The following is a 14,342-nucleotide window of genomic DNA, read 5'->3' on the forward strand; positions in this document are numbered from 1 at the left end:
GTTTTTATAGCGCTAGGTACCCCGATATACTACCCAATAATGGTTTTAACCCCCTGATTTCTGCTAGTTAACCCTTTCACCCCCTTTTGCCAGTGTCACTAAGCGATCGTTTTTCTGATCGCTGCATTAGTGTCGCTACAGTCGCTAGGTAGCTAGTTATTTTTTTAGGTTCACCGCCAGGTTTTTATAGCGCTAGGTACCCCGATATACTACCCAATAATGGTTTTAACCCCCTGATTTCTGCTAGTTAACCCTTTCACCAGCGATCACAGTATAAGTGTCACTGGTGACGCTGGTTAGCCAGTTAGTTATTTAGGTTCCCCGTCAGGTTTTTATATAGCGCCAGGGACCCCCATATACTACCTACTAAAAATTTCAACCCCCTGATTGCTCCTAGTTAACCCTTTTACCACTGATCACCGTATAAGTGTTACGGGTGACTCTGGTTAGTTTGTTTTTTATAGCATCAGGGCACCCACCATTTATTACCCAATAAAGGTTTAACCCCCTGATCACCCGGCGGGTGATATCAATTAGGTTTTAGGGTCAGGGTCTGCGTCGCCCCAGGCAGCGCTAGGTTAGTGCCAGTACCGCTAACACCCACACACAAAGCATACACCTCCCGTAGTGGTATAGAATCTGAACAGATCAATATCTGATCTGATCAGATCTATACTAGCGTCCCCAGCAGTTTAGGGTTCCAAAAAAACGCATTGTTAGCGGGATCAGCCCAAATACCTGCTGGCACCTGCGTTTTGCCCCTCTGCCCAGCCCACCCAAGTGCAGTATCGATCGATCACTGTCACTTACAAAACACTAAACACATAACTGCAGCGATCGCAGAGTCAGGCCTGATCCCTGCCATCGCTAACAGGTTTTTTGGTAGCATTTTATATTCAAATCCGGAAGGCAGTGCTTGGTTTTCGGGGTCCCGTACGTGGCTAGGCTCCCAAAAAGTCACCCACATGTGCTATCCCCGTACTCAGGAGAAGCAGCAGAATGTATTTTGGGGTGTCATTTCACATATGCCCATAGCATGTGTGAGCAATATATAATTTAGTGACAACTTGGTGCAAAAAAAAAAAGTTTGTAATATTCCCGCAACTTGTGGCAAAATATAAAATATTCCATGGACTCAACATGCCTCTCAGTAAATAGCTTGGGGTGTCTACTTTCCAAAATGGGGTCATTTTGGGGGGTTTTGTGCTATTTTGGCATTTTATGGCCTTCGAAACTGTGATAGGTAGTGAGGAGTTAAATCAAAAATTTGCACCCTTAGAAATCCTGAAGGTGGTGATTGGTTTTCGGGGTGCCGTGCGCGACTAGACTCCCAAAAAGTCCCACACATGTGGTATCCCCATACTCGGGAGAAGTAGCGGAATATATTTTGGGGTGCAATTCCACATATAACCATGGCATGTGTGAGCAATATATCATTTAGTGACAACTTTTTGTAAAAAAAAATTTTTTTTTTTTTTTTTGTCATTATTCAATCCCTTAGGACAAAAAAAATAAATATTCAATGGGCTCAACATACCCATCAGCAATTTCCTTGGGGTGTCTACTTTCCAAAATGGGGTCATTTGGGGGGGATTTGTACTGCCCTGCCATTTTAGCACCTCAAGAAATGAGATCGGCAGTCATAAATTAAAAGCTGTGTAAATTCCAGAAAATGTACTCTAGTTTGTAGACGCTATAACTTTTGCGCAAACCAAAAAATATACGCTTATTGACATTTTTTTTACTAAAGACATGTGGCTGAATAAATTTTGCCCTCAATGTATGACTAAAATTTAGTTTATTCGATTTTTCTTATAACAAAAAGAAGAAAATATCTTTTTTTTTCAAAATTTTCGCTCTTTTTCCATTTATATCGCAAAAAAAAAAAATCGCAGAGGCAATCAAATACCATCAAAAGAAAGCTCTATTTGTGAGAAGAAAAGGACGCAAATTTCGTTTGGGTGCAATATTGCATGACCGCGCAATTACCAGTTAAAGCAGCGCAGTGCGAAATTGCAAAAAGACCTCTGGTCCTTAAGGTATTTATTGGTCCGGAGCTGAAGTGGTTAAAACAATCATTTTATAATCAAAGCAATTTTGGTGAAAGAACCTTGGCGTATTGTTTATACCGCTTGATCGATAATCCATCCGGACCTAGTGCATGTCAATTCGGAAAATAACCTATAGCAATGGTCACCACCTCCTCAAAGGGTCATCCAAAGTTTCTCTGACACAACACATTTTAAGGGTTCTAAAAGGGGTCTAAAACAACCATCAGATCCTCCACATTGTAAGGGGCTATGGGTGAGTAGAGGTCCCTATAATAGGATACAAACGTCTGTAGGATATCATCTGTTAGTGAACAGCTCTCTGGATTGGGCGAAAATGCATGGAATCACTGTCAGGGGTTTAGCCTCAGCTGTCAATCATGCAAGCAACTTACCGTTTTTGTCTCCTTGCTCAAAAATCGATCAGCACTCTGTCGCAATGTGCAATGCCCTTATATTGGAGGTGCACTGCCCTCCAGGCATTTTGTAAATTTGCCAAAGTATCCAGGGAAGGTGTATCGGCGTGCATTTCTCACATTCCTGTTCTTGCAGGGTTGCTATCATGTGATTATTTTCTGCCCTTGCTTTAATGGCCGATATGCACTATGCCTTAAAAGCGTCCCATTCTATCTTGCCCATAACTGATCCTTCCTTCATTTGCCAGAATGATTCTAGGTTTGGTTTTAAAAGCTCATCCACCTTGGACTCCCCCACCCAGCCAGGAGATAATCGCCAGGACCCCTTAGACCTGTGGCCTCCAACTTGTAGTGTAATCTGCAATGAGGTATGGTCTGATGCACCCCCAGGAAGATGTGTAGCTTCAGACATCATAGGTAATGGCCTCATTGGCAAAGGCCATATCTATTCTGGGTGAGGAAGTGAATACTGAGGACAAATAAGAGTAACACCATTCTGTAGAACGTTTCCACCTCCCAAATTTCAGTGAGTCCAGCAGCCTCAGCCCAGTGAAATAAGTCATGATTGGGTGCTTGTGAGTTATGGGCATCAAGACGATAATGCAGGATATTAGAGTCACCCATGATCCATAACCTAAATGGGGAATGAGGTGCTAGATTTTCCAATATTTCATATAAAATGACACTGGAGAATGAAGGAGTGTAGATATTTACCAGCGCTAAGCGATGTGAATAAATTGCAATAATCCCCACCACATAGCGTTTCCATTTACAGTGCTGAAACATAAACGTACACCAGTAACCATTGAAAAAAACCTGCATTCCTGAGAGAACCTCTCCCTTGTACATAGGGAGAACATTAATAATGCAAAAAGCACAAATACATTACCGTTGTGTAGTGTGTATATATAAAAAAAAAAGCAGAAAAACATGGAGGACTTAAATCCTAAAAAACTTCAAAACTACTCCACTGAGAAGTTACTGCATGCACTCTGCAGAGGGAAAGGGGAGGAATTCCAAGTTTAAAAGTTCCATTCCACAAAAGAACTCCCAAAAAACCCCAGACCCCACATAATGGTCTATGGCAGGATAAGTAAGTAAGCAGTAACAAAAAGGGCATACAAAAAAGGCAAAGAGGAAAATTGATCCCAATGTGGAGTATAGAAAGGCCAAGCCTGCAGTGCCTTTCAAGGAGTCAGTAACCCCCCCCCCCCCCCCAAACCAGCTAACAAAGAAGGTATAGGGCCTGGGTTTAGCAGGGACACAGCAATGTCAGACTAGGGTATTCAACCACCCTGAGGCATCCGCTGGAGATTCAAAGAATTTCACAAATCCATGATGCTCCAGGATATAGCATTTCGTAGCTAAGCCCTTCTCATGTAACTGCTTCCTCATCTCCACAAAAGAATAACGGTGTCTCTGGAGCTCGGGGGGGGGGGGGGGGGAACAGGAAAGTGTAGAGTGGTCTAGATGGTGACCCCTGCGGTCTGGGGCCCATCGGGACTCTGGGCACACTCCACTATATATGCTGAGGACACTTGCGTCAGTTTTAAGGATATCCTTAAAGAACGTTTCCGCGTAGTCAATCTCAGAGATGCAAGACCCTGCAGTAGAAACCTGGCCCCTGAATTTCTCCAGTTCTTGCCTGATGAGAGCACACTCAATGGCCAGTGAGTCTATCTGGCCCATGAGGGTGGTCTTGCTGGTCTCTGCGGAGGAGTCGTCCATCCAGTTGCTTTGCCATGTTCTTCTTTATTTTTTTTTTATTTTTTTTTGTCATAAGTATATTTATATAGTTTTATGTATTATACAGTTTTAAAAATGTAACTTAATGTGTTGGCAACTTACCATCTGAAACAATCTCGCAAAGGAAAAAAATAAACAGTATGAAGACCATTCTGCTGTTTATCTAATCCAATTAGACTTGTCACTTGTAAAATAAACTGTTGAAGCAAGACAATTTAAATGACTGTTATGGATAGTGTAGTTGTCAGCTTACTTTAGAACGTGCATATTTTTGGACAGCATTTTTATCGTTCAGCATTGTTCCTTAAAGTGGATATAAACCCGATTTAAGGCTTGCACCTTGTACAGTATAGGATTTTATGTCATTTGTGCCCAATCTTGCCATGAAGAATTAATCTAGCTCTGAGCATTCCTTATCTTTTCAGTGAGATAAAAACTGAGACACAGGGAAATGTGAGTCAGTTATTCCCCCTTGCTGTGAGTGACAGGTGACTTGCATATCTCATGCACAAGCCTGAGAGAGACATTCTGTGAACTTTAGATCCCCTCCTTCTTTCTTTTCCAGCTCTCCCAGGATTGGCTGGTCCACACCTCGGCATGATTGGGCATGCTGAAGTCATGTGGTGACTTTTCTGGGTTTTGACTGGATGTTGGTGATCATGGGGCATAATTCACCAGATCAGCAGAAGTTCAGTGTAAAAAAATACACAGGAGAAAATGCATATTGACAAGGGGAGTGTAGAGGTGGGCGGGGAGTCTACTGACGTCCCAACTCCACCCACCGAGCTCCAGACAACAGACCCACCCACAGAATCTGCAGTTTTTCGGGTCTCATAACAGAGGGGAGACATTTGACAGGTAAGGATACATGCAGGAGGCATGTGTATCTTTGTATATAACCACTAGGGCAGTAGTTTAAAAAGGATGAGTGGGTTTACATCCAACAGAACTATTGTGGATTGATGATTCACCCAGTCATTACACCTCGGGATGTTGCAGCCTTGGCAGTGGCAGTATAACTGTAAATACTTGACTTTAACGTGAACCTGTTTTTGCCCCTGCAAGATAAAACAAGTTCTCTTTTAAAGCATCCTCCAGTCACCAGTGGGAGGTAGTGGAAGAAGCCTTGTGAAATGTTTGATCCTAGTATGAAACCTTAAAAATTTGCCCAAACCAGCTTATCCTTTATAGCTGTGTAAACTCCTGTATTTGCTTTCAGTTATATCTGCAGTTCCCTGTACACAAGATCAGCTATGACACCAGCCATTTGAAGACTTAAAAGTTCATTTGAAAGCTAACATAAGCACAATAGCAACTGTAACGGTTCTTGTCAGAGGCATGCCTTGAAATGGGCATTTTTGAGAAACCATTAAAGAGGAGCTCTAGGCTCCCCCCAAAAAATTAAGTCAGCCACTACATATACTGTAGCTGCTGATTTTTAATACAAGGACGCTTTCCTGTCCAGGGATCCAACTATGTCCTCACCGGAGCTGATTCTTCAATCGGCTTCGGGTGCAGGTCCTGGCATCTCAAGGGAAATGGGCAGTGAAGCCATGCGGCTTCACAGCTGGTTTCCTACTGCACATGTGCAGGCCATGCTGCGCCTTGTCGATGACCTTGTAGACTTCCAGGACCTGTGATGAGACCCAGAAGATTAGAGGGGGGTGGGGGGTACGAACTTGCGGTTTAGATCACCTTGGCGCGTCTGACCGGAATTAGGCGTGGGTACCTTTCAAATTCAAGTAACCCCTCCCTCCAAAAAAAGTGGCGGGGGGGTTGCACACAAGCAGTACTTGTTCTTTTGGGCGAAGTTCCGCTTTAACTCAGTGGGTTTATTAAGCTTTAAAAACATAATTTTTTATGTTAACATATGAAATGTAAAAAGGAAAAAGTACTATTCCTCTAAATTCTCCATAAAGTTTGGAGAATTTAGCAAATAGCTGATTGGTGGGGGTCACTTATATACGAAAGTAAAAAAGCTCAATTAATTTCATTGCTATCGATTTACAAGTGCATTTTACAGTTGGAAGGAAGGTGGCCCTCAAAGATGGTGTTGGATAGCCAGGCTCGGTCTCTCTGCTAAACTGCATGCTTGGGTAGTGTATTTGTGGATCTCTTGGTCCATGTCCAGCTAGCTTAAAGGGTAACTCCACCTTCATGAGGGAAAAAATTGTAAATAAAGAAATAATATAGCGTATACAATCTTCAATCTGCAGCTGTGTAATTTTCTGAAAATGCAATATGGCTATCTGGAGGCGTTCTGCACATAGAATGTGTACAGAACACCCCCCAAAAACATCACTTACTGTTTCTGTGATTGGCTCACTTATTTTCCCAGAAGTCTACACTAAGACACAAGTCAGATTTCAGACATCCCTTGGAACAAAAATGTGATTTTAGTGAGATACCCCCAATATGAAATCACGTCTAAGGGATGCAGGCTCAGCACCTTTCCTCATTAGTGCCCTGCAGGTGCTGCAGCTAATTAAGAATTATGAAACTACTCCCATTAAATTCACTTTCCCACATGGACACAAACAGATTTCTTCAGAGTAACAAAATGTAGGAATCTGCAACACCGTTTGTTATAATCCTTGCGATGTTCATAGATCACCCAGGGGGAATTTATTTTTTTTTCTCATTAAAAGTGGAGTTATGCTTTAAAGGTACTGTCATCTTGAGCTAAGAGACTGCGCCTTTGTAAAGGGTCCACCTGCACCATTTATATTTTGCCCTACTAGCACTCTCACTTGGCATCAACAATACTTAATTCTTCAGGTTATGTGAGGGTACAATATCTCTCACCAAGTGCCAGTGCGCTGGGGGAGCTCTTCAAGAGGAGTAAGCTGGGGCAGGGGGACATTACAAAGGCTTTCTGATCTACATGGGCAAGGTGACAGTGTCTCTTTCACTGTGGCTTGTGCAATCTTTGCCTTTTCTCTTTTCCTACTCTTAGAAAAAGGCCTATCATAAAAAGGTGAAGGGAAAAACTGAAAAGAAGAAACCGAAGGTCAGTTGCGTGATGTTTGACAGACTCTTGTTGGAGACCTTGGCTGTTCTATGGCCTGCACTGTTGATGTTGTCATTGGCTTGTTATTCTAGATGTAGTATTTGGGTTGTTTGTATCCTGTAACAGAAAATGATATCCTTTTCTTTGTAGGGCTGTGTAATAACTTTTACTCTTTCCTACTCTGTTATGCCATTCAGCTCGTAGTTTCTGAGCTTCCAGTATGCTTACCCTATTACCATATTGTCCATGTTCTGCTGCTTCCATATTTACTCCATTGGTTAACTGTTTTCAGAATCTTGCCCTTTGTTTTGTCATAGATGCATTTGCTTTCAGAAAATCTATTTACACCTGTAGAGCCTTTCTGTGTGTTTGACTTGCATGTTTTCTGTCCTCCCTTGCATGCTATATGGGGTTTTCCCTTGTTAAAACTTCCTTTTTAAATGCCTTAATTTTTTAGGCACTTGCTAAGTTTTGGGTTGCAAGCATTCTAAAGTCTGCATTTTATTTGTTCACCTCCGATTCTCATTTGTGCTATCCTATGCTTTTCATGGACAAGCAATACTCACATTTTCTGGAAGGAGGCCAAATGCATTCGCTTATAAACAGTAGACTAAAGAAAATCCTATACAGCAAGCATTTAGGAAGCTTACATCATGGGACACAGTGCAGCCTTATTAACTGCTTCAGCCCAGGAAGATTTTACCCCCTTCCTCACCAGAGCACTTTTTACAATTTGGCACGGCGTCACTTTAACTGACAATTGCGCGGTAGTACAACGTTGTACCCAAACTAAATCTCTTTTTTTTTTTTTTTTTAACCCCCACAAATAGAGCTTTCTTTTGGGGGTATTTGATCACCTCTGCGTTTTTTTTTTTTTTTTTTTTTTTTGTTTTTTTTTTTTTGTTTTTTTTTTTGCGCTATAAACAAAAAAAGCAACCATTTTGAGAAACAAAAAAGATCGGACACATTTTTGGGACCATTGACCACATTTATACAGCAATTAGTGCTATAAAAATGCACAAATTACTGTGTAAATGTCACTGGTAGGAAGGGGTTAATACTAGGAGATGAAAAAGGAGTTAAATGCGTTCCCTAGTTAGTGTTTCTAACTGTATGGGGATAGGACTGACTGGGGGAGGAGACATATATTGCTGTTCCTACTTACTAGGAACAAGCTGTCTCCCCTCCCCTGACAGAACAGAATTTGTGTATTAGCCACGTGAATCGGGACCCCCGCCCTTCTTTGTTTTGCGCAGCCTTGCCATTCTGCCGACATGTATCAGCATGAGCCGGTCGGCAAGTGGTGATACGAGAAGTATGGCCAAAGCTCTGCAGGGATCCAGACAATGTTGGGATTTGCCCACATGCCTAATTGGCAACTGGCTCAGCCTATCGACATGCTACTGGGAGTCAGCCAGCTGCTCCCTGCACAGCTTGATGCTCCAGTAAACGCTGAGCACACAACAGTGACTGCTCAATGAAGACCAAGCACCGAATGATCAGTGGCCTTTGATCACTCAGTTCTCTGTCTTGGGAGTGGCAGAAGATGGTTACTGCATTGGACTGATGCTGCGTCCACCTAGTTGAATATAAATGGTTGCTATTTTGAAAACCCACACTTCTGTTAAGTCCTCACTTGTTTTATTGGGCACTGGCAAAAAAAAGAGGAAGGCTTTCCCTATATAACCCCTCTCATACTGAAAGTACCTACTTTCCCCTAGGTGATGGTCACAAGGCAGTGGACCCAATAATGGGGGATGGAGTCCCTGAGAAGTTGCCCGCTGTGATGGGTGAAGGTTGGATCCCTAGTGTTACTAAACCCACAGCAGTAAAATCTGTGGAACCTAAGGGGGTAATCCTCTGCATTTTGTAAAAAGGCTGTTTGATCCTGTATACACAGATCCTCCCCTTCTTCCACTGACTCTAAAACCGGTCCGGATAAGACTGATGCACATGCCCATTTTGGTGTGTATTGCTAGAGAGTTTTTCTTGGGAGAGTGTATGTGATCAGCACAGGGCCAAATGAGCACTGTCCAGACAGAGGGTCAGGAGTCCTGGATCCCGATACGACAGCTAGTGCAGTGTGAAAACTTCTACAAGCTTTAACCAGGCACTGATAGAAGTCACAAGACTGCTATATACTGCTGATGGGAAAAGTTATTTAGCAGTTTACATTTACTAAAATTAATTGCATTTCCATGTTGTGTGTACTGTGGGAGACCAGATGTAGTGAATGCAGGGTCCTGGCTTTAGTAACACTTTCAGGCTAGGTTCACACTGCTGCGGTTATGAGATCGGATGTCATTCGCACTACAGTGCAAATCACATCCGATCTCTGTGCGATGCGAGTTCAGCCATACAGATAGTATGGCTGAATTCGCATTGCATCCGGCCCAAACTCGCACAGGACCCTTTTTTTGGTCCGCAGCAGATTCGGATCGCATGGGTGTTCACACCATGCGATCCGATTCCTGTCCGAGTTTGCAGATCGCACTACGATATGCAAACTGATCTGGGGATGTCAAACGTTTCACTGACACTCCCAGCAGTTCGCATAGGGCAGTGTGAACTGACGCCGGGAGGCATGCGATGCGGGAACCCGCTATAGATTCGCAGCGTTCCCGCATCGCTGCAGTGTGAACCCAGCCTAAAAACTAAAAGGCAGATTCTGCGGTATGGAATGGTGAGCACCCGGGTAGCTTTTTCTAGTACTTGTGTGACTATGCCTAACTACCAGTTTTTCATAGTATATTTTTTTTTCTCTGTGGCCACTTGTGATGCAGTTTTATTGTGCAGGCATACTTCTGCTCAGCATATAGGCTCTCATGATCTGTCTAGTTCCTACCTATCTAACAGCGAGTTCAGTGTAAGCGTGCAGACTGCAAGGATCATGGTGGCTGCCGTAGGACTCCCACGTGTTGCCTTTACACCCTTATCCTAAGGAGGGGATGTATGCAAGTTGAAAGTGCCCTGATAAGGTAATATTCGTAAGAGAGTGCAACACAATCAAAGTTCAAAAAAGAAGAAAAATTACTCAAACTGACAGACTATCATGCTTGAGCGATTTATTTATTTATTTTTAATTGCGCTGCACGAATGCATGAACTCCCTAGTCTCCAGTGAGCGACTGGAGTGGTGGGGCAGTGCAGGCTTTTAAGTGATCCTGCAACAGATTGTGTTTGAGGCTGTTCAGAAAAACATAGCTCTCTAAATGCTTGCTGAAAGTGATGCTCTTTACCCTATTATTTAAAGCAGAGCTCCAGGTATAGGACTAAATGCAATATCAAATGGCTGGAGTTGGGCGTAAACTCGGTACCACTTGAAGGATAAGTTCAATTTTTAGAAAAATATCAAATGTACATTTTCGGGTAAAAAAAAGTGTATTTATTTTTTGGAGCCTGTAAAGCATTGGTGCTATGCTGTTCTGGTCTCCTACAGATCTACATCACGTACGGGCAAGCATATGCAATCTGACAGGATGAATCAATGTTTGCACAGTGGCTGCAGAATTGGGAACATGTTACATGTTCTACCCTAAAAACTAGTGGAACTTTTTCCCAAAGGTGAACTTATCCTTTAACTAACTAAAACTTCATGTATCCGTTTTGGGTAAATAGTCCTGATGCTGATTTTGGTTGCTTGCACCTTTTCCCTTTCCCTATCTCTAACATCCTATTTTATGCTTTACTCTGCTAAACCTTTCCATGCATATAATCCTATTTGCAGAGCTTGCTTGCAGGAATCCCCTTTACATGTTTGTTCCTTTCCCCAAACCCATTTCACCTTGCAGATTTGATGGCATCCTTCTTTTTTGCGCATTTAGCTTTATGCATTAAGTTCCATGTTAATAACTGCCTGACAAAGCTTTAGAGCACCTAATCAATACTGTCCCTCCTGCTATGTTCTACTGCAGAAGGTAGGTCGTCGCAAGAACCGAAAATGTGGCACGTGTGAGGCCTGCCAAAGGAAACAGGACTGTGGCGATTGTGACTTCTGCCAGGACAAGCCCAAATTCGGTGGCCGTAACCTTAAGCGGCAGAAGTGTCGCTGGCGCCAGTGTCTGCGGTTTGCCGCGGTGGGTTTTGTTGCTTAACCCTTTCGTGACCAGAGGTCATTAAAGCCTAGATGTCCAGACCAAATTTAACAGTACTGTATACCTTTTTTTTTTTTTTTTAAGAAAATATAAGGCTTTTATCTAGTACCCTTTTTAATGAATGTGATTTTTTTTTTTTGGTCAAAGCCTAACAAAAATTTAAACGTGCATTTTGTTTTTTTAAATAAGTATGATTAAAAAAGTTTTTATTTTTAAATATTTTTTAAAACTCTTTAATTGTGCAAGGTATTTTTTTTCTCTGTGCAAATAGTGTGGCACAGTACAATCTACAAGAGAGGTGCTTGTAATTAAACCCTCCATCCTGCTTGAGATCACCTTGATTGGCTGTCGTGATGATCACATGATCAGGAACCATGCTGATTGTTTGATCGTTGATCTGAGAGCTGCATCTACCGTAGACTGTATGGTCTCTAAACTGAGATTATGGTAGTGTACAGTGCTGCTTCATGCTGCTAGTTCACAGCTGCATTATAGATTAAGTTTTCTCAGAATTCAGAAGCATGCTTGAAAACATTGTGTTAAATAACGGCCTGATCAAACGGCACTAATGCTTACACATGGTCTCTTACCATTAATTGATTTTAAAATGTTAGATTTTTTTTTTTTTTTTTAAAGCGTGTTCAAGAATGGGTTGGAGTCTGCCTTTAAAGGTGCATGCTAGTCGAACATAATGGATTTTCATTTAAATTTCATAAGTGGGCACAGTCTGCCTGATAAGTGGCTGTAGTTTGCATCATTGTTTCCTGCTCTAGGCTGTCCTACCTTCTTATACATTAAAAAAAAAAAAAAAAAAAAAAAAACACTGCTGAGAGTAGCCCGAATCCTGAGCAGTTTGCGGTGGGGACACCCCAGCAGGTACGCTCCCAAGCCGTGGCTCTGAGTTCATTCACACACAGCTGTGGCATCGCCCGCCCCATAGAATGCATGAAGGTAAAGTTTGTGCCGTTACAACCACTTTAAGGTTTCCAAGTAGGTTCTTAATAGAGAAACCTGTGCTGTCCTCTTACTGGCAAAGTAAACCCAGTCAAGCTTACTTTGTGAAAGCTCCAGAAAGCTTTAATGTAAAACCTAAGGTGGCATGGTTTTGCTCTAGACTGCACCTCAAGCCTCCCTGTTGACAGCCATTAAGGACAGGAAAGTATGTTTTTATGGGAGGATGTGGACCAGAGCATCACCTAGCTGACTTTTTTATTATGTTTTTTTTTGTGTGTTAACATGTATTAAGTTTTTAAATCTTCCTTCCTAAGCATCAGAGAAGGTTGCATAGCACAGAATTATAGAATTATGCAATATGCAGTTGAAGTTGATCTGGAAACTTTGTGAAAAGCATACTAAGTGTAGCGGTAAGGCTAGTTTCACACTTTTGCAATTGTGGTCATTTGGGTTAACTCAGTTTAACACATGGTAACTAAATATAAAAAGTGTGTGCACACACACACACACACACACACACACACACACACACATTACACATAGTGGATCTAAAAAAATCTACACAACCCTGTTAAAATGTCAGGTTTCTGTTATGTAAAAAAAAAAAAAAAGAGAGACAAAGATTAATAATTTCAGATCTTTTTCCACCTATAATGTGATCTATAAACTGTACCACTCAATTGATCAACAAGCTAAAATCTTTTAAAGGGAAGAAGTAAAAATAAAAAATGTGGTTGCATAGGTGGGCACACACTCTTAAAACTGGGGATGTAGCTGTGTTCAGAATAAAGCAAAACTCATGTAAATAGGAGTCAGTACACGCCTGCCATCATATAAAGTGCCTCTGATTAATCCCTGGGTTTTCCTAACATTTTCTTAGTTGCATTCTACAGCAAAAGCTATGGTCCACAGAGAAATTCCAATGCATCAGACAAATCTCATTGTTAAAAGGTATTAGTCAGGAGAAAGGTTCAAAAGATTTTCCAAGGCATTATATATACCATGGAACAAAGTGAAGACAGTCATCAAGTGGAGAAAATCTGGCACAACAGTGACATTACCAAGAACTGGATGTCCCTCCAAAAAAAGACTAGAAGAAAACTGGTCAGGAAGGCTGCCAAGAGGTCTACTGCAACATTTAAAGGAGCTGCAGAAATATCTATCAAGTACTGGCTGTGTGGTACATGTGACAGCAATCTCCCGTATTCTTCATATGTCTGGGCTATGGGGTAGAGTGGCAGGATGGAAGCCTTTTCTTACGGAGAAAAAACATCCAAGCCTGGCTAAATTTTGAAAAAACACACCTGAAGTCTCCCAAAAGCATGTGGGAAAATGTGTTATGGTCCGATAAAACCAAAGTTGAACTTTTTTGGCCATAATTCCAAAATAAATGTCTGGCGCAAAACACTGCACATCGCCAAAAGAACACCATACCCACCATGAAGCATGGTGGTGGCAGCATCGTGCTTTGGGGCTTAGCTGGAACAGGGGCCTTAGTCAAAGTAGAGGGATTTTGGAACAGTTCCAAATGCCAGTTAATATTGGCACAGAACCTTCAGGCAAAGGCTTCTGCTAGAAAGCTAAACATGAAGAGGAACTTCATCTTTCAGCATGACAACTACCCAAAGCATACATTCAAATTGACAAAGAAAAAGCTTCACCAGAAGAAGATTATAGTTTTGGAATGGCCCAGCCAGAGCCCAGACATGAATCTGACTGAAAATCTGTGGGGTGATCTGAAGAGGGCTGTGCACAGGAGATCCCCTCACAATCTGACTGATTTGGAGTGTTTTTGCAAAGAAGAATGGGCAAATGTTGCCACGTCAAGATGTGCCATGCTGATAGACTCATACCCAGAAAGACTGAGTGCTGTAATGAAATCAAAAGGTGCTTCAACAAAGTATTAGTTTAAGGGTGTGCACACTTATGCAACCATATTTTAGTTTTATTTCTCCACCTAAAAGATTTTCGTTTGTTGTTCAACTGAGTTTTACAGTTTATAGATCACATTAAGCCCTGGTTCCCATTGATGGGATTTACCATTCGATTTGACATGTCAAATCACATGCCAAATT

General features: G+C 41.9%; 1 protein-coding gene across 1 annotated transcript in view; it reads left to right on the plus strand.

Annotated features, from left to right (window-relative positions):
- LOC143974159 (methyl-CpG-binding domain protein 1-like) overlaps nucleotides 1–14,342 on the plus strand; it is a 92,215-nt gene that overhangs the window by 52,202 nt on the left and 25,671 nt on the right. The window contains exons 11-12 of the mRNA XM_077475282.1: nucleotides 7,167–7,220; nucleotides 11,134–11,295. Coding sequence (XP_077331408.1) covers nucleotides 7,167–7,220; nucleotides 11,134–11,295 — 216 coding nt within the window. The remainder of the gene's footprint in view (nucleotides 1–7,166; nucleotides 7,221–11,133; nucleotides 11,296–14,342) is intronic.

Source organism: Lithobates pipiens, unplaced genomic scaffold, assembly GCF_037356315.1.
Source record: "Lithobates pipiens isolate NorthernLeopardFrog02 unplaced genomic scaffold, aLitPip1_a1.2 Scaffold_1, whole genome shotgun sequence".
In the NCBI taxonomy this organism is placed as follows: domain Eukaryota; kingdom Metazoa; phylum Chordata; class Amphibia; order Anura; family Ranidae; genus Lithobates; species Lithobates pipiens.